Raw genomic sequence first — 20294 nt, 5'->3', positions numbered from 1 at the left:
CCCCTGCACCCCCCACGCTACGCCACTGCCCCCATCCTCTCATAGCTGGAGGTGCCGGCGACTCAACCTGGGGGCCTTTTGCAAGGAAAGCAGCGCTCTCCCATGCAGCCACGAACTGTAGTAGACCGGCTCTTTTGAGAAGCAAGGCGGCCTCGGCTGAGGGACGTGGCTGGTCTCTGCAGGGGAAGGAAAGGAAGAGACTGCGGGGTCTTTTTCTTCCAGGCATCTGTCCAAGAAGGAGCGCCTGCCTCTGGTTTAAACCTCGCTCACCAGAAGAGTTTCAGATCCAGCCGGGGCCGCGTGCGCTTTCCTGAGCGGGAAAGCAAATGCGGGGGAAAGTCTCCTGAGAGGCGCCCTCCCTGCTCTCAGAATGGCGGGATGATGAGAGGCGCCCTCGAAGGGACAAGAGACCCGGGAAATCCACTTCCCACTGAACTGAGCTGGAGTGGGGGGGGGGACTTAATTGGAAAGAGGATCGCAGCTTCCTCGAAGGGAGCCTTTGACCTTGAAGCTTGCTGCTGGCAGGGTGGCTTTTTGCGGTCACCCCAATTTGGGGCGCAAATACCCGGCAGCTTCGCCCCGCAACCCCCGCGAAGATGCGGCTTGGGGGGCGCGCGCGCGTTTCCACCTGACTCTCTCCCTCGCCCCCTCCCTGGAGCGTTGCAGTGAGAAAGGGAGAGTCTCCCGCTCGGCTGCCGCTGTTTCTCTCCGCGTGTCCGCCGCCAGAGGCAGCAGCGTCGCCGGCGGGCGGCCGTGCCTGTGCGAGCAAGTCTGGCGGCGGAATGGTGGCGAGGTGCTGCGGTTGCCGCCGGGCCCTGGCGGTGGTGCCTCCCGGCGCGCTCTGCCTGGGCGCGGCGCTCAGCGGGCTCTTCAGCTTCGGCTTCTTGGCCGCGGCCCTGGTGCTACAGCCTGCGCCCGAGGCTCTTCGGAGACTCCAGAGGCGGCGAGCGCGCCCCCCCAGATGTTGCGCCCGGTGCGGCCGGCCCCCCCTGCACCCCCCACGCTACGCCACTGGTGCAATGCAAGCCTTTTTTAAAACACCCTTATTAACCATGGACATTTTGGTTCAGTAGACTTCCAGTCAGATTGGCCTATGCTGTGTCACAAAACTTGTGTTGCACACTTATGTTCTGCTTAATGTTTGTAGTAAATATGATTTTGAGTTAATTGTAGTGCTTTAGTTCAGCGTAGGAATTTAATTTTGAAATTTACTTCATTCTGTTCAGAAAAAAATTACCTACTGACATTGAAATCTGTATATTTTGTGTCAAGCCACTTCATTCCTTGTGTGTTTTATTGTGTCATCATGTGGTTCTAAGTGAAGGGCACTTTAAAAAGAAAGATTTCAGTGATGGATGGTCAAAAAGGAGTAGTCAAATGCAGGTGCTTCTCCTCACTCTGATCAAGAGGCTCAGATTTTAACTGAGGGCCACAGGTATAGCAAGTCTACAGGTAACAAAATAGATTAAGTCTTTCCATGTGAAAAGGTAAAGGGACCCCTGACCGTTAAGTCCAATGATAAATTCCACTGGTTTTTTAAATTTGCATCAGGAATCTGATTAAGAACATTGTCCCCAGATTTATCTATATTCTGAGAGGCCTTCCTATTTTGATATCCAGATCATATTTCCAAAAGATAAACTCCCTGTTTAGGAAACGTCTTCGGGTCTTTGGATGATTTTACATAAATACAAAGCACCTTTGGGAGGTTGGGCAGCATTAGGATCAAGATATTTGAAAGTTCAAACAAGTCTTGAAACAGTTAAGCCTGTTAGAAAGATATGGAATATATTAGCCAATAAAAATAAATTTCATTCACTTTCAGATGCAAAACTTACTCTGTGGAGAAATTCTATTTTAAAAATTGGGGGGAGGGAGGTAATGGTAATATGGAAAAACTGGATGGGAGAAAGCACTGTTTTGCTTTCTTTGAATAAAGAGTGAACTTCCTCGGCACTGGTGGTGTTTTTATTGCTGACCTACTCCTGCCTCCAGCTCCTGCCAACATATGACGCGGGTGGCGCTGTGGGTAAAAGCCTCAGTGCCTAGGGCTTGCCGATCGAAAGGTCGGCGGTTCGAATCCCCGCGGCGGGGTGCGCTCCCGTTGTTCAGTCCCAGCGCCTGCCAACCTAGCAGTTCGAAAGCACCTCCGGGTGCAAGTAGATAAATAGGGACCGCTTACTAGCGGGAAGGTAAACGGTGTTTCCGTGTGCGGCTCTGGCTCGCCAGAGCAGCGATGTCACGCTGGCCACGTGACCCGGAAGTGTCTCCGGACAGCGCTGGCCCCCGGCCTCTTGAGTGAGATGGGTGCACAACCCTAGAGTCTGTCAAGACTGGCCCGTACGGGCAGGGGTACCTTTACCTTTACCTTACTCCTGCCTCCAGCTCCTGCCAACATATGAGGACTGAAGGTCTCCACCTTCCCACTGCCCTCTAAGGCCCCTCCCCCAGCAGCCTACAGCTCCATCACCTTGCGTCTCATGACTTTGCCATCTTCATTTCTCTCCATGTTCTGGGTGACCAGGGAGAAAGGAGCTGGTCACAGCAGGAGGGGGAGACTCCCTGGATGAGGCAGGCTTCTCACTTCCCTCCATTACATGTACAGAAACAGTCTTCTTGACTGTTGGACCCAGTATTGGTCCAATCCATTTAATTAACTAAACTAATGTCCTAGTGGTGGATTTCTTACATGAATAGCAAAAAATTGGTAAGCGGTACTCGAAGGACTGAAAATCTGATGTAACTTTTCAATGCTCTCTTGCAAGTTGTAATCCACTAATCCAGGAGGATTTCAAAATGCTACTCTTTCTACCTTGCATCATTAAGTGCAATTGAATGTTGCAGTTTATCCTGTGTTAAGTCTCTGTAGGTTTCAAGAGGTTAAACCAGTTTAGTAAAGTTTTTGTTTGAGGAGATAAAGGTAAAGGGACCCCTGATCATTAGGTCCCGTCGTGACCGACTCTGGGGTTGCGGCACTCATCTCGCTTTATTGGCCGAGGGAGCCAGCTTACAGCTTCCGGGTCATGTGGCCAGCATGACTAAGCCAGTTCTGGCGAACCAGAGCAGCACACGGAAACGCCATTTACCTTCCCACCGGAGCGGTATCTATTTATCTACTTGCACTCTGACGTGCTTTCGAACTGCTAGGTTGGCAGGAGCAGGGACCGAGCAACGGGAGCTCACCCCGTCGCAGGGATTCGAACCACCAACCTTCTGATCAGCAAGACCTAGGCTCTGTGGTTTAACCCACAGCGCCACCCGCGTCCCTGTTTGAGGAGGTAGGCACTAAGTATTAAAATGGAGAGTAAACAATCAAGCGAAGATTTGAATTAGAACTAGGGAACATTGGGGCACATCCCATTGAACTGGATGGTTTAATGATCAAGGTGTCTCCCCTGCCAGGTAAGTTAAATGGTTCACTAGAGAGAATGCCTAGCTCAGCATATATGCTGCTCATTTCGCTTGACTCTGTGATCAAAATTTTCATTATAATCACTACAGGCAAGTTGCTGAAAGGAAATAGACAGGGCTGAGCAGATTCTAGGTATTCCTACAATTACATTCATTTTGAAACTGGGCACTTTCTGGAACAAGAGCTCCCAAAATCTTCCACCAGGACCCAGGCCTTTACCGCTTGTTGGGAATCTCCACATAATGGATCTGAAGAGATGTTAAAGGCAAAGCTTGCAGTTCTTTCCATGGCCAGCCCAAGGTCTCTGGATTATGCGGATCTTTTAGAGCAAATAGACATTGGCTTTCCCTATCTCAAATGCGATGTGCAATGTGCAAAGCAATAAACCTTTGTCCAATGCTATCTTGTTTTAGCTTATTTCATTCTTTGCAATTGGTGTGGCACAGTTTGGACTGAAGGTCAATAAGTTCATTTGGGGGGTGGTGCAAGGCAGGCTGGGACTGGAGGACCCGATAAATTTTCAGAGGCCCATGACCCCTGATTTTTTTGGGGGGGGTTGCAGGGATGCCTGACCTACCCCCTCCATTTCACTGCTCCATTCATTGCTGTTCTTAAAGACCTCCTTCAGTTTGTGCTGGGTTTGGGGAAATTTGCCTTCGTTTCCAGATTCATCAAGGAATTATATTTGTGTGTTTGCTTCTTTTTTTGTCATCTGGGCCAGCAGAACAAAAACCTTATGAGCTCCACGATCCTAATATCTCCGTGGTATCAAGGTGTAACAGAATGAGCTGTGTTATGTCAGTTTTATATCCATTTCACTGGCTTCCAGGTTGTTTCCTGTCTCTAATAAATGTGTTGGCATTGGTCTCTAAAGACCTAAATGGTCTGGGGCTTGAGTATTTCAGGAACTGCCCTCTCCCGTAAAAGCTTGCTTGAAAATGTCTCTCATTTTTTGGGGTCCTTGTTGTCCCTCCTCCACCACACCCCAAAAAGCAGTGGGCAAATTGAGCCTTTTTGTTGTCCATCTTGGTTCCTACCCACAAAGGAGAACATAAGTTGGTGGAGATAAGGGAGAAGACCATTTCTATCATGGCAAATAAATCATGTTCTGCTTTTCCAAGAGGGAATTTGCTGGATCCCTTTGCCTGCCCATATGATGCCATTGAAAACTGACATTTAGTGGCCATTTTAGAAACTATTTTTGGAATTGTGGTGTTTTTCATTTTTGCTGTATGTTTTTATTGTTGTAGGTTTATTCTTTGATTATATTTTGTCTTGATTTATTATATTGTTCTGTTTTTATGATACTGTAAACCTTTCTGAGAAAGGCAGGAAATGGAATGATAGTGAAATCTTTGTGTTCTTTAGCATCCTTTTGAAAGAGAAACGCCACCCGGTTTATGCTCTTTATGCTGAGAGAGTGGCGTTGACTTTCACTTTATCATCATCCACGGTGCCATGGGCTGACTTCAACACTTTCAGAGTTGACCTTCTCCTCCATTTTCGTCTCTCAAGGTGTCTCAACTATTTGCTGAAGTTAGTAGTTCCACAGGCCTAGCAGAACAGGTAAAGGGTAAAGGGAAAGGGGACCCCTGACCATTAGGTCCAGTCGTGACCGACTCTGGGGTTGTGGCACTCGACTCGTTTTATTGGCCGAGGGAGCCGGCGTACAGCTTCCGGGTCATGTGGCCAGCATGACTAAGCCGCTTCTGACGAAACAGAGCAGCACATGGAAACGCCGTTTACCTTCCCGCCGGAGTGGTACCTATTTATCTACTTGCACTTTGACGTGCTTTTGAACTGCTAGGTTGGCAGCAGAAGAGGGCCAGCCCCAAAATAAAGCCTCCTGCCCTGCCAGGAAAGAAGGGGTAAAGGAAGAACTACACCAAAAACAAGGAGGGAAAGGTTGACAGCGGGGTCTGCTGCCCTTGTGGACCCTGCCACCTGAAGCAGTCGCCTCATGGGTGGGCCGATCGTGTAACTGAGGCCAAATTAACAATACCATGTATACCGATCAAAGCAGTCAAGCAAGCACATTGCATATTGTTTCAGAAAGTATGAATTAGGTAGGTTCGCCTTTAAATGCAAGCATAATAGAATTTCTCTCTGTCCCTAGTGTAATGCAAACCTGCAGAGCTGCACCCCCAAGGATGTTTCCCAAAAGTTGGCTCTCAGTGGAATTGGCCCACAAACTTAAAAGTGTCCCACATGGCATTGCAGACCGACTTGCAGTGACCCGCTTCCCCAGGGAGCGAGGCCTGAGCCACGAAGGGGAACAAACTGGAGAAGACCACGTTCATTCCAACTGTGAGTGGTCACCCTGCTGCAGTTTTCAGACCCCTGTGGCAAGGGAAACTATTGGTTGCATATGTTAATCAGAATGTGCAGACAAACAACATAACATGTATTTTCCTGTAGGTTCTGACAAGCAACATACAGACATACAATAATGAGTTGAGATACTTGAGAGGAAAGTCTATAAAAACTAATTTACTTTCAAATATCCAGCAATATTTATGTTAACAAGAAGATATAGAATGAGAAGATACGGGGGGTGGAGCACAATAGTGGTAGCTGCAATAAGAACAAGCACATCTTAAAGGCTTACTTGGCCAACATTAACACCATACATTTAAAGCACTATGATGCCATGGTTTCCCCCAAGGAATTCTGGCAGCTGTGGTTTGTCAAGGGTGCTGAGAGTTGCTGGGGGGGCTTCCTTCAAATAGCTACAATTCCCAGGGAATTATGGATCATGTTAGCAAGTGATTTTAACAGTACCTCGGGTTAAGTACTTAATTCGTTCTGGAGGTCCGTTCTTAACCTGAAACTGTTCTTAACCTGAAGCACCACTTTAGCTAATGGGGCCTCCTGCTGTTGCCGCGCCGCCGGAGCACAATTTCTGTTCTCATCCTGAAGCAAAGTTCTTAACCTGCAGCACTATTTCTGGGTTAGCGGAGTCTGTAACCTGAAGCGTATGTAACCTGAGGTACCACTGTACTAGGCTTAAGGAAAGTATATTTCTCAGGTCCCTTAAAATATCTTTCTTTACTCCTCCATGTAAGGTAAAAAAAATATGACCATGTTGGCAGATACCGATTAGAACAGTGATGGCCAAACAACTCCCATCATCCCTCGCTAACAGGACCAGTGGTCAGGGGTGATGGGAATTGTAGTCCCAAAACAGCTGGAGGGCCAAGTTTGCCCATCACTGCATTAGAAGAACACTAAACTGAAAGTATAGAGGCAAAGTGTATGGTAGGTGAGAGAATAGCTAGTTTAATGAAAGTGCGACTGCAATCTATTATTCATTCTTAATATTTCTATGAGGCAATAATTAAGAACAAACCATTGAAGCAGCAAACACAAGGTTCATTTAAACAGTATGAAATGATGCACTAAGCCATGGGTGGGCAAACTAAAGCCCTGGGGCCGGATCCAGCCCAATTGTCTTCTAAATCTGGCCTGCGGACGGTCCGGGAACCAGTGTGTTTTTACATGAGTAGAATGTTTGCTTTTATTTAAAATGCATCTCTGGGTTATTTGTGGGGCATAGGAATTTGTTCATATTTTTTTTTCCAAAATATAGTCTGGCCCCCCACAAGGTCTGAGGGACAGTGGACTGGCAACCTGCTGAAAAAGTTTGCTGGCCCCTGCACTAAGCACTAAAGCAGAGACTTCTGGGACCACAATATCTATCTATTTTGGTAGCTCTTAATGTAGGGTGCCCAAACCGATTTGGATTAGAAAATGCATTTGTTTGATTGGACTCGGATAAGCTTGCATTATGGATTGGTGATATTCACCCAGATTCATATTCACAACATGCACAGAAAAAGCTCTGTGCAGCTTGTCGGAGCCCCTGGCAGGGGTCCTCTGGCCAGCTTAGCCCTCCGAGGCCAGGGGCAAGTGTGCTTGGCTGCCTCCCATCGCCACCCCACTGCACAGGAGGCTACTTTTTAATTCATATAATAAATGTCTGGTGCTGGATACATTTGGATTAGGTTAAAATAAAATCTTACTGAGGTCCATCAGAGCTTTATCATAGACTTCAGGGAGGACTGGTTTTCCAGATAGATTTTCATGCACAAGAAAGTACTGTATTTTCTGGCGTATAAGACTACTTTTTAACCCAGGAAAATCTTCTAAAAAATCGGGGGTCGTCTTATACGCTGGCTACAGCAGCAGCTCCTACAGCAACTCCCCACCAAAGGATAAAATGACAGCAAATTAAATCAGAGGACACCAAGCTCTCTAGATGAAGCAGAAATATGCTTGAAAATTGGCCCCAGAAGCCCCTGGCCGCTGGGAAGTGGAGCGGATTTCCGAGCCGGACTGGAGACTGGTTTTTTAAATTTTTATTTGGTGTGCGTTGGAAGAGGGGTAGTCTTATACGGCGAGTATATCCCAAACTCTATATTTTAACTGGAAAAGTTGAGGGGTCGTCTTATACGCCCAGCCATCTTATACGCCGGAAAATATGGTACTATGCATACTGCTTTAGCTGAGATTCCCGCATTCTAGGGGGTGGACTAACTCTAAGATTCTATGAAGTTTTCTGACTTTCTTTTTCTTTTCTTTTTTCTTTTCTTTTTTAATTCATTTTTTATTACCAATGACAAAAAATAAAAAATAAAATAACAGTCACATATCAAAAACAAAAAAGACCATCAACCAAATCACAACCCCCAAACCAACCAGCACACAAACATTACAACAATTAAACAATTGACTTCCCTCCATCTCGGTTTTGGGTTATATGTATATTAAATCCACTCTGCAGTTTTTCATTATAAAATATCTACGCGTCGCAAGAGTTATATTACACCTACTGTGATTTTTATATCCTTAGAATTTGTTTCAATATATGTTATAAATCTAGACCATTCATCAATAAACTTTCTCCCTTTTTGCTGTCTAATGTTCTGCGCCATTTTTGCTAACTCCATATACTCAAATACTCTAATTTGCCAATCCTTAACGGTCGGGATATTTGGGGTTTTCCAATTTTGTGCTAATAAAATCCTAGCCGCAACAGTTGCATGTGGAAATATTACATAATCCTCTTTCTTAATCTCCTCTCCGGTCATTCCCAGAAGGAAGGCTTCGGGCTTTTTGACAAAGTTATATTTAAGTATTTTCTTTAATTCATTATAAATGGAATCCCAAAATTTCTTAACTTCTTCACATTTCCAAGTTTTCTGACTTTCTGCATCTCACCGAATTTCACCCCCCCCCCCAAACTGCTGCAGTGTATCTTTCATCCGGTGTAAAGAAATGCCACAAAGGTCACTGAATCTCTAAGCTAAGCTACAGCCGAGATGTGTTTACAAAACCGAAAGGCGTGTGGATAAGTCTGACAAACTGGCATGGCAAGAACTGGGCATTCATGCTTTTCAGTAGAGTTACTGATGGGACATTATCCTCCAGGACATTTCCCTGAGCTGGGAAGCCCTGACTATGTAACTTCTTAGCAAGGACTGTTGCTATGAGGCGGTTGTACCCTTTCCTGCGGTGTTCCGGCAAAGTATAACCATGGATCATAGTAGCAAATTGGTCCGTCAAACCCCAGGCAATGGGGCAGCCCCCTTCGTCCAGGACGCAGGTGCTAGGGAAACAGGAAATGAGGCTGGCAAGGTATTTTCGGCATTGTTCGCTTCCTCCTCGGGACCAGGTGCTGTTCAGCAGGCTGGCATGGGAGACTTCGAGCGAAGCAAGCTTGGGTGGAGGTACTAGCCTAAAAAAGATTTCGCCGCTTAAAATGTGCTGTAAAATAATAATAATAATAATAATAATAATAATAATAATAATAATAATAATTTATTATTTATACCCCGCCCATCTGGCTGGGTTTCCCCAGCCACTCTGGGCGGCTTCCAAAAGAATATTAAAATACTGTGATACATCAAACATTAAAAGCTTCCCTAAACAGAGTGACAGAGTGTTCCACCAAGTCGTGGGCCAGTGCTGAAAAGGCCCTGGCCCTAGATGAGACCAATCTAACCTCCTTGCGACTTGGAACCTCCAAAGTGTTGTTATTTATGGACCTTAAGGTCCTCCGTGGGGCATACCAGGAGAGGCGGTCCATAAGGTACACACAAAAACAGGGAATACATACTAAGGGGCTTATCCTCTGCTCTTTCCAGGCACAGTGAGCACTTTAAAGCTCTGTTTCTGAGTGCCCTTCATTTAATAATAATAATAATAATAATAATAATAATAATAATAATAATAATAATAATAATAATAATAATAATTTGATTTATACCAGGCCAGGGCCAGGCTCAGGGTGGCTAACACAGAATATAAATTACAATAAAACATATTAGGAAAAAAGAAGAAAAACCAGTTAATTAAAATACGGCTTAATATACAGCTTAAAATGCAGCCTCATTTTCGTAGCAGCCCATAAATCAAGACCATAAAGGGAGGAAACATCAGATATTCACCCGAGCCAGCTATCCATGCTGGTCCTACATGGGCCAGCAAAAAAGCCAAGGGAAAATTTATACAGTGGATGCGAACAGGATCTGTTCCGGAGCCCCGTTTGCATCCTGAAGCGAACGCAACCCCTGTCTGCGTGTCTGGCGATTCGCCGCTTCCGCGCATGCGCATGACGTTATTTTGAGCGTCTGCACATGCACGAGTGTCAAAATTCGGAAGTAACACGTTGCGTTACTTCCGGGTCGCCGCAGAGCACAACCCAAAAAAGCTCAAGCTGAAGCTACTTCAATCCGAGGTATGACTGTATACCAAATCCCATATAAGGGGTCAGAGTGAGTCCAAGCCAAAGGCCAGGTGGAACAGCTCCATCTTGCAGGCCCTGCAGAAAGATGTCAAATCCCTGGTCTCTTGTGACAGAGTGTTCCACCAAGTCGTGGGCCAGTGCTGAAAAGGCCCTGGCCCTAGATGAGACCAATCTAACCTCCTTGCGACTTGGAACCTCCAAAGTGTTGTTATTTATGGACCTTAAGGTCCTCCGTGGGGCATACCAGGAGAGGCGGTCCCCTAGGTATGAGGGTCCTAGGCCGTGAAGAGCTTTAAAGGTCAAAACCAGCACCTTGAACCTGACCCTGTACTCCACTGGGAGCCAGTGCAGCTGGAATAGCACTGGATGAATGTGATTCCGCAGCAAGGACCCCATAAGGAGCCTCGCCGTGGCATTCTGCACCAGCTGGAGTTTCTGGGTCAGCTTCAAGGGCAGCCCCGCGTAGAGCAAGTTACAATAATAAAGCCTGGAGGTGACCTTTGCATGGATCACTGTAGCCAGATTAGGGCAAGAAAGGTAAGGGACCAACTGCTTAATACGGCAGAGATGGAAAAATGCCACCTTTGCTGTGGCTGAAACCTGCGGTTCCATGGAAAGGGAGGCGTCAAAGGTTACACCCAAGCTCTTGACAGAAGGCACTGGCACTAACTGAGCCCCCACAAGTGACGGCAGTTGGCCCCCCAACCCCATGTCATCCTGACCCAGCCAGAGGACCTCTGTCTTTGAAGGATTTAACTTCAACCGGCTCCCATGCAGCCATCCAGCCACAGCTTCCAAGCATCTGGTCAGTGTCTCCGGGGCCGAGTCAGGGTGTCCATCCATCAACAGATAAAGCTAGGTGTCATCAGCATATTGATGACAACCCAGCCCAAAACTCTGGACAACCTGGGCAAGGGGGTGCATAAAGATACTGAAAAGCATTTATCTATTTATCTATCTGGAGTTCTTCCAGTGAAAATCTGCCCTTTAAAGCTCAATCCGTGGGAAACCTGAACTGACATTTGCTCTGATTGAGTGCTAAAGAGCTGGCTTTTGAGGAGAAAGCTCTGGGGCAAAAAAGGGCTTGGGCACAGAGCTTTTAAGCACAGACCAGTGCCCGGAAAGAGTGGCCCAAAAGGCAAGTGTGGATAAGCCCTACGTGAGATGGGTGGGAATGGAAGGAAAGAAGACAAACAGAAGGGGAAAGTGGAGCCAGTAGGCGATAAAGCCTATCAGATATTCCGCACTGTCGCTCCCCACCTCGGCCTTTTGGGATAATACTTATAAGGATCCTACTAATACAAGTCCATTCTTAATACCAAAGGTGAGTTTGAAGGAATGCATCCAACAGAAACAATGCAGTCTTTGCTTTCACACCTGCAGGGTAGCAATTTTGTCCATGGAGTTGCTCCTGAAAATGGTTAAAAAATACAAAAAGGGGATTCTTTTCTTCATCTGACACAGCATCTTAATTTAGAAAATGTGGTGATCAGAGCTAGGGGAAGGAAATATTCAGGAGTGCATTTTAAACCTTCTTGTTTAATACTATGCTGTGTGTCACCCACCCAGCCTTCCTTCCAAACAACCGTATTTTACACCTGACATTGACCAGTGAATCTAGTAAAAAAAACAACCACAAATGAGATTCTACAAGCCTGAAATCTGCCCCCCCCCCCCCCCGATGTTGCAAAACATTAATACAGAAAAGGACAGGAATCAGCAGACTGGGTGAGGTGGGGGAATCCTTCAGTGAACTGGGGCGTCTTCACCCACCTTCATAAATCAGTGTCTAATTTTGGCACCTATTTCAAGAGCGGCATTGCTGTGGAAAATAGTAATGATATGACTGAACATACGGGAGTTTAACCTCAGGAAGTGTATCAGGATCTGGATGGATAACCATTTGGAAACAAGACTGCTTTACATCCACAAGCTTGGAACTAGCTACAGCTTGGGAAGCGTCGTATAATCCATCCTGCAGTCCTGCGTGCAAATAAATGAGAGAATAAGCCTTTAAAATGCAAGATATAAGGAAATGGACTAATCCAGTTTAGCCAAACTAGCTAGAGGTGCTGTATTGTGTCCCACAAAATACTTTTTTTCATTTCTTTAGAAATGCTCCTTTTTCACACTCATAAGACAGAACCCAAAATTCATTTTGATGCTTTATATAGATATTTTGTGGCACCTGTACTGACAACCAAATTTACATCCCTCACTGAATGATTCAGATTAAAAGTTAAATTCATTTTGTTTTGTGAGAAGGTACCCTGGGGCGTTTAAACAAACAGCTGAAAGAATCTAACACAATGGTTTAAATAAAACAACTTGTATACACATTTTCATTAGCTGCAATCATCACATTAAATTCCCAAGTGCAAAACCAACCATGTCTGTGTGTGTGAGAAAGAGAGAATCACTTTGCTACTGGCCACATAAATAAGCAAGTGTTTATGTGAAAGCCTGCAAGAGAACATACACCATTTAATTTCTGCTATATTTGCACCATTCATTCGATAATCTTTAGAGCACAGCGTTTGATCTAGATATTCTTAGGATATTGCAGGTACAACGTACCCTGGCAAAAATCTAGTTTGTGACAAAGGACACATTGCTGAAATTCTCAAGTCTGTGCCACTAATTCTTTCCACACTCTGACAATATTGCTTGGAAATCTTTCTTCAGAAGTCAGTCACAGCCCATCCTTATTTCCAATACCCAGCAAGAAATAAGCTTTACCTTGTATTTGGAAGACCTGCTCCCAGTTTACAGTGTCTGGGTTCTCCAGCAACGCTTGATATGCTTGCTGGTCCTTGTAGAATGCAGCATAGGCATTGGTAAAATGGTCCAGGTCATCACTTTCAGCCTATGATTTTAAAGACACAAAAACCCCTAGTTCATCCCATTATACACACAGATACATAATAGTTTTGTTGCTATGATCAAAACTGTGATGTGCCACAGGGCTCAAATCAGGAGGCCTGGTCAAACGGCTGGTCAAGTGAAGAGAACTTAGAATGAAGAAACAATGGCCAAAAGCCTTTATTTCTTCTCAATAAATGAGTTTTGTAGCGATTCTCCTTAGGCTTCCCATTTGGGTGAAGTGGGGAAATTATCCCTTGGGGAAATTGCCTGACCAATCAGATGACCCTGACAACCTGCTGGTGGAGAACTACTCCGTGATGTTGACACACGACCAGCTGATGGATGGAGGCAGGAATAGCACCCCCAATGCCACCTCTTCAGAATGGGGTGGCTCTGTTGCTGAGGGATTATTATGGACCCAGAGCGATCTCCATAAGATCAAAAATGACCTTCAACTATTCTAACAAGTGGATGATGTGCTGGTGGTACAGAAGAATATAGTGTGCGGAATTGGCACTACTGCAAGTGTCACATACATACATGTTCCACATTTGTAATATTTTAATATTTTAATGTTTCAGTATTTTAATGCTGTATTTTGATTTTGTTTTTAAGTTGTAATCATTCAACTTGTTTTATTATTGCTTGTAAGCCGCTCTGAGCCTGGCCGGCCTTGGCTGGGGAGGGCGGGGTATAAATAAAAATTATTATTATTAAATTATTATTCAAATTTCAGGAGTAAGGAAGTGAGCATGTCAAATATTAACAGCAAGTTTCAGCAATCATTTGTATATAAATCAGGAAAATTTGTATATAAATCAAGAAAACTAAATGAAAAAGCTTGTTTGCTTTAAGGACTCATGTTGAAACTTCTATTGTCAATTAAGTATAGTTCATCATTATCTATGAACCTAAACTGTAGTCAGTCTCAGCTGTGATTTAGGGCAAACAAGCCAGTATAATAAAACATGGTTTGAAGCTAGCCTGACTCCCTAAACCATGCTTAAAACTAACTGGTTTGTTCAGCTTCAGGCATAATAAAAAACGGAAGTGAAAGCTTCTTCTCCCCTCATGCTCATTGTTATGTACTGAGCTGAATAGGATCCAAATTGCAGCGGTCTGATTGGTCCTAGAACAATAGGATTCAGAATGCAGCAGTCTGATTGGTCCACAGGAGCCACCCAATCCAACTCCAAGTGGAAGTGAAGCTGCAACCTGATTGGCCTACAGGAAAATCCCGGAATTACATGGGGCCCATTGTGTAAATAAAGTATATAAAGCAGACAAATAAAGAGCATGAAATCCACACTCAACTCCGAGTATATTTCACTCATGCTGAAAGAGAAGAGGGGAACTCACAAATCCATGGCTCTTTTAAGCAATGCTGAACACCCAGCACCTAAATGTTGTGTGTATGGGGGGAGGGGAGGGAGGTGGAGATGGAGAGAGAGCACACTAGATTATACCCTTTACTATACCGTTCTCTGCCGGCGGGTAATAACAGCTTTAAATTCTGGCCATGAATCCACCACCACTTCCTTGCTGAAGGGGTTTCCTCTGTTTATATTTAGCACTGCTCCATAAACCTTCAAAAGGAAAGATGAGCTGTTTAGAGGTTGGAAAAAATATTGTTATGAAGGTCAGTCTGGATGAAACCCTAAGTCCCTTCCAAAACCTGTGATCCTGTATCAGTGAGGCTAGATTGCATGAGGGAACCTGGAAGATCGGCCAAATTAAGTCATTTGGCTTTCGCTGGCCAGTTAAGTGCTCATAAGCATCCGAAAACATGAGCCAAGAACCGTGCTCTCCACAAAGGGGGGTAGGCATTTTCCCCCACCTGGCTGGATGCCAGGTGATCCTAGGCAGCAGAACAACAGAGCTGTTGTGTATAAGAGCTGGGAGCTGGAGGAGACAGAGACACGTCGGCCTCTATGCTGGACTTTGGTGCCCATCTGGAAACCTAATAGGGAAGCAAGATCTGTTGGGGTGTTAATGCTGTGAGTGCCCCCATCCTATGCTCAGGTTGGATATATGCAGTGCTTTATTTCAGGGGGGACGCAGGCCCCTAAACATTTTGTGAATCTAAGTATGGCCTCAGTGAGGGGCAGCATTTCAATATGAATAGGAAAATGAGAGGACCCCTAAACATTTTTTTTGAAGAAGTAAAAAGCACTGGATGCGGGTGGCGCTGTGGGTTAAACCACAGAGCCTAGGACTTGCCAATCAGAAGGTCGGCAGTTCGAATCCCCGTGATGGGGTGAGCTCCCGTTGCTCCGTCCCTGCTCCTGCCAACCTAGCAGTTTGAAAGCACATCAAAGTAAAAGGTAAAGGTAAAGGTACCCCTGCCCGTACGGGCCAGTCTTGACAGACTCTGGGGTTGTGCGCCCATCTCACTCAAGAGGCCGGGGGCCAGCGCTGTCCGGAGACACTTCCGGGTCACGTGGCCAGCGTGACATCGCTGCTCTGGCGAGCCAGAGCCGCGCACAGAAACGCCGTTTACCTTCCCGCTAGTAAGCGGTCCCTATTTATCTACTTGCACCCGGGGGTGCTTTCGAACTGCTAGGTTGGCAGGCGCTGGGACCGAGCAACGGGAGCGCACCCCGCCGCAGGGATTCGAACCGCCGACCTTTCGATTGGCAAGCCCTAGGCGCTGAGGCTTTTACCCACAGCACCACCCACGTCCCAAAGTGCAAGTAGATAAATAGGTACCGCTCCGGAGGGAAGGTAAACAGTGTTTCCGTGCACTGCTCTGGTTTGCCAGAAGCGGCTTAGTCCTGCTGGCCACATGACCCGGAAGCTGTACGCCAGCTCCCTCGGCCAGTAAAGTGAGATGAGCACCGCAACTCCAGAGTCGTCCGCGACTGGACCTAATGGTCAGCGGTCCCTTTACCTTTACCTATATTCATCACTGCCTAAGGAACTAAGAATTAGGCTGCTTTAAAAGGTTGAGTTATTTCCCTCTCTCTTCTGCAAATGTGTTTTCAGAGAACCATTGTAGATGGAAGCAAGATCTTACTGACATTTACGGAGAAAAGAGGACAGAGAGGATGGAGGCCATTGTTCTTCCCCTACTCCCATGACACTCTGCAAGCCAAAGGCTTGGCTGCAGTAATGAGCTCAAACGGAGGGAAAACACAAGGGAGAGCAAAGCAAGTTTCCAAAAGCAACAAACTGAAAGGAGCCTTTAAAGATGTTTCAAAAGACTGCAAATTCTGACGTTTTCCAGAAAAGTTGTGTATGTTTTACCTGAAATGAATCAGGCACAATTCTGTATCAGAAACGATGGTGAGTTTTTGTTTTGTTTTTCTCAGGGAGTAAACATTCGGCTTTCTTGAATGCTTCAGCTTACAGAGTTAAGCATCACCTCACTTGATGTGCTGGCTGCAATTGAGACCTCAGTTGAACGTGGGTACCTGAGAGACACCAGCATAATGGAGCCTTGCACTTTTCATTCAGAACTGGCACATACCTGCAGAGCATAATCACTGCTACCCTCTCTGAGCATCTATGTCTATGCATGTGTTGCACATTTATGACGAACTGAATTTATAGGGTAGATATAACATTTCATCTTTATGAATTTTCAACAGGTCTCCATTAATCACTGATGCCAATGTTTGAAGGCAGCAACAAAACCAGCCTGCCATTTTGCATCAGATTATTATTATTATAACTGTCAACCCCCTGATAAAATTCTAATGTTCATTATCATAATACTGTAGTGATCATTTTGTAATTGTTTTATGCAAGTTTAAATGTTGTTCTGGGGGTGCTAATATAAATATAAAATGCATTTTTATTTAATAAAAGTATACAGACCATCCATCTTTTCAAAAAGACAAAAAACAGCCCCCAACTGTATTTCTGCATGGAACACAAGTACAAATTCAGGTCTAATAGCAAAAATCTGTACTCCATCATCTCTCTAAAAGATACACCGTGGTAGTTCAGACTTTCAAGCCCATAAATAAAGTCTACGTAGATTTGCATTACCTTGAGTGATTCAGGAAAATTATTGAGTAATTTGTGTTCCAGTATTTGCAGCTTTGTAGAACAGTTTAACACCAGCATCTTGCAACCTTCATGCAAACATAGGTGGCCTACTAGAGGGCACAAGCAGAAGAAAAACCGTGACTAGCAGCAAATGTTACTTCAGTGCACTGGAAAAAATGGAAGCCCAAAACATAATCCTAGAGATCATACCCTTCTGTATTTATAGAATACGTTTTATACAGTGCCATCGCCCACCCCCCAGTACCCTATAATCAGCTGGACTTTATTCTGGACCAAAACCCATGACAATCTTCTTGCAGAAAATTTCACACAGTAACTGCCACAAATTTGATGTTTTTGCTGCTCTACCTTTTTCAGTTTGCTGTAAGCAGCTATGAGAGTGATAAGTCCGAAGGGGTAAACATTTTATAAATAAAACTAATAAAAACTTTGACAGCACTCTTGTCCACTCTCATGGTTTTAAACCCAATAAAGGGTAGTATACAGAGAGCCTGTCTTCACCCTAAACCTGAGAGGGTGGGGAGCTGTGTATGGGCAGCCGCCCTCTCTAAATTCACAAGGCAGAGATTATTTTGTTGGAATGCAGAACTCAAAATTCTTCTACAATGGGGTAAGAAAGAAACAGCATCTTATAGAAATGCATAGCCCGTTACGGATAGCGTATAGATCAAAACGGTATTTTAAATTGGGTTAAAGTTTCAAGACACCATGTCTGCATTTTGCGTCAAAATGGGCTGTGGACACAGATACGTGCCACTCTCTGAACAAAATATACAAATATCCCACACAACCATCATATATCTAGGTCGCATACCTGGGGCTGATTTTCAACTGGCTGTTCAGATATAGGAAACAGCTGGAACACTAAGAGGCACTTTCGGTTACATAGATTTTCTGGGAGCAGGTGGAAGATGAAGAGGAAATAGCCACACCCTCGGAAGGAGGGACTTACAACACAAGCTTTAAAAGACAATAGTAAAGATCAAAAAACTCAAAAGCCCTGCAAACTTGCCTCATTGCCCACAAGACATTTGATATTGCAGCACTGTTTCTTGAAAGATATCCCATTTCCACATACTTTAAAACAAATTACAATGATTATTAAGGAATTACTGAGCAATTACGACGGTGTAACCAGACATCAAAGAACTAGTCTAGTTCTACACATTCTTGTGGGAAATGGTCTAAACTGTGCAAATACAAATACATTGTGGGAAGCAGAAGACCTCTGTGCCTTTGAAAGCTCTCAGTTTCCCCCATGTTCAAAACCCCGTTTGTTCGGTTAGGCTTTTCCTAATGCTGCTCTAGCTTCTTCCCACAATCATTTGGGCCGGACTGAATCTGCTGAACAGAAACTGACTAGGATGTTTGAGTCAGGAAAAAGCTCTGCATCTCTTAAGAAATCTGTAAGAAGAGGTCCTAAAAGTTTTATATCTGGAACAGACACATGGAATAATCCCGTGTCCATCTTCAATTACTTGCAAGGCTATAGATTTCTAACTTCTAGGCTATTTATTTTTACCTTGTGAAAATTCCTAAACTGAAATTAAAGTTTGGAAGCAGGTCAGTTGCATACCCCTTCCAAAGAAGGCAGCAACTTCAGGAATTAGATATAATTTCATTTTCATTGTTCCATTTACCTATGTATCTACTTCTTTACAATAGATCTTATTGCATAGATGATTAAATATTAGGTGTAGGAAACATGGCTGATTTACAACCCGCTTAAAACTTATATAAATATGAATACTTCTTTTGAAACAAAGCAATTCTAACTCCTAGCTAAAATCTGTCTTCCATATAGCCTAGGTGCTGAAGTCTCATCCTTGGCAACCATACATGCACTTTTAGTTCCCTGTGGACCACAGGCTAGAGCACATTTGTCATTAAACAAAACCGAGATCAGTAGCATGTAAACAAACTGATTCGACAGTTCTCTTGGCTGTACAGTGTTCTAGCAACATCTTTATGGGTGTAGCGGAAAGCTGTTTCTTTTATTCAGGCTTATTTCAGAAGATGCAGAGAGAAAAATATGCAAGCCAGAGATGTGATATATCTGTTTTGCTTGTTTTCCAAAACTGAATGGCACTTGACAATTAAACCTAAGAAAACAGAACTATAAGAAAGGAGAGTTACACCTAAATCTTGTGGTTCCTAAACCTAAGAAATGCCAGGTGTGACTTTCCTTACTGAAAAGGAACCAAACCCTGCTTTGAAAATAAAATGTAATCCTTTAATTTCAGTTTTCTCTCTTTTTGGCATTAGTTCCAATATCCATGAGATCAAATTTAACTTGAAGAGGCGACTGCAAGTAGGTAAAATTATATTTTGTTAGATTGCAAGCAACTTTATTTTCCTTTTTTAAAATGCAGATAAAAGCCTGTCGTTCATAACTCTTCCCATCTGATATAAATGTAAACCTATTATTGTGCCCTATGATTTTCATGAGAAACTCAGTAGATTTCTAGGGCACTGAGGCAGGAAGCACTGAATGAAACCCTGACACCTTACATTGGGGAGCTAAGCAGGGAGTTGCTCTGCTAAATTGGAAATGTCAAACTTGCTTATCCACCCTTCTTCTGCATGCTTACTTCAAAAACAGAGGCACTTGGCAGCTGCTCCTTCTGCTTAGGATCAACGGAATATGAGAATGACTTGGGAGGATGGGAGCCAATTTCAGTCTCCAGGATACTCACTGCAAGCTTCTCAGCTTCTGAATGTAGCACACATAGGAAGGAGAGGCCAGGTTGGCTCATCCAATCAAGAAAGCACCATCAGAGTAGTCCCTACCCCTTAATGCTGGTTGATGGGAAAGGAAGTCTCTATGGGTTGGGGTGGGACACTGAGACCCCTTCAATAAAGTATTGTGTTTTAATTTGTTGGTGTAACCCAGTCAGATGGGTGGCATATAAACAACATACTACTACTACTACTACTACTACTACTACTACTACTACTACTACTAAAGGGTTAAAATGTCCAGCATGGCATGCTTAAGGTCATCCCCTCTTGCAATTAATCTTTTGGAACTGCTGCTCCCCCAGCCTGGGCTGCACCTGGATGATTTGAAAGAGCCATAAACAATGACTAAGCCTAACTTGTTTTCGAGGTTACCAGCATGAGTTTGACCAAACTGTGGGAGGTAGTGGAGGACAGAGGTGCCTGGCGTGCTCTGGTCCAGGGGGTCAGACACGACTAAACAACAACAACTTGTTCACACTTAAATCAGCTTGTTGATGAGATTAGTAAACCAAA

The 20294-nt window shown here is 44.5% G+C and overlaps 1 protein-coding gene across 2 annotated transcripts; it reads right to left on the bottom strand.

Moving 5' to 3' along the window:
* Window positions 1-6671: 6671 nt before the first annotated feature.
* On the bottom strand, window positions 6672-20136 carry GLYATL3 (glycine-N-acyltransferase like 3). 2 transcript variants are annotated; one of them, XM_028721990.2, is made up of 6 exons: window positions 17854-20136; window positions 17019-17128; window positions 14504-14611; window positions 12900-13026; window positions 12017-12143; window positions 6672-9149 (listed from the first exon to the last, which is right to left on the bottom strand). In XM_028721990.2, the coding sequence occupies exons 2-6, from the start codon at window positions 17094-17096 to the stop codon at window positions 8723-8725; spliced, it is 867 nt and encodes a 288-aa protein (XP_028577823.2). In that variant the 5' UTR covers window positions 17097-17128; window positions 17854-20136; the 3' UTR covers window positions 6672-8722. The 2 variants fall into 2 exon arrangements, with proteins under 2 accessions (XP_028577823.2, XP_028577821.2); XM_028721988.2 differs by having other exon boundaries at window positions 17019-20136.
* Window positions 20137-20294: the final 158 nt, after the last annotated feature.

This window comes from Podarcis muralis, chromosome 3 (assembly GCF_964188315.1).
Source record: "Podarcis muralis chromosome 3, rPodMur119.hap1.1, whole genome shotgun sequence".
Lineage (NCBI taxonomy): Eukaryota > Metazoa > Chordata > Lepidosauria > Squamata > Lacertidae > Podarcis > Podarcis muralis.
Note: the sequence above shows the minus strand (reverse complement) of the source record. Positions and strands in the feature narration are given on the sequence as shown.

Bases quoted from the DNA above. Each gene is read 5' to 3' on its own strand.
- GLYATL3 (XM_028721988.2), bottom strand. From the start codon at position 17,096: ATGCTGGTGTTAAACTGTTCTACAAAGCTGCAAATACTGGAACACAAA. The intron at 14,612-17,018 runs GTAATGCAAATC...TTCCTTTTGAAG, and splicing joins ATTTTCCTGAATCACTCAAG to GTTTATGGAGCAGTGCTAAA. The intron at 12,144-12,899 runs GTAAAGCTTATT...ATTTGCACGCAG, and splicing joins GCAGGTCTTCCAAATACAAG to GACTGCAGGATGGATTATAC.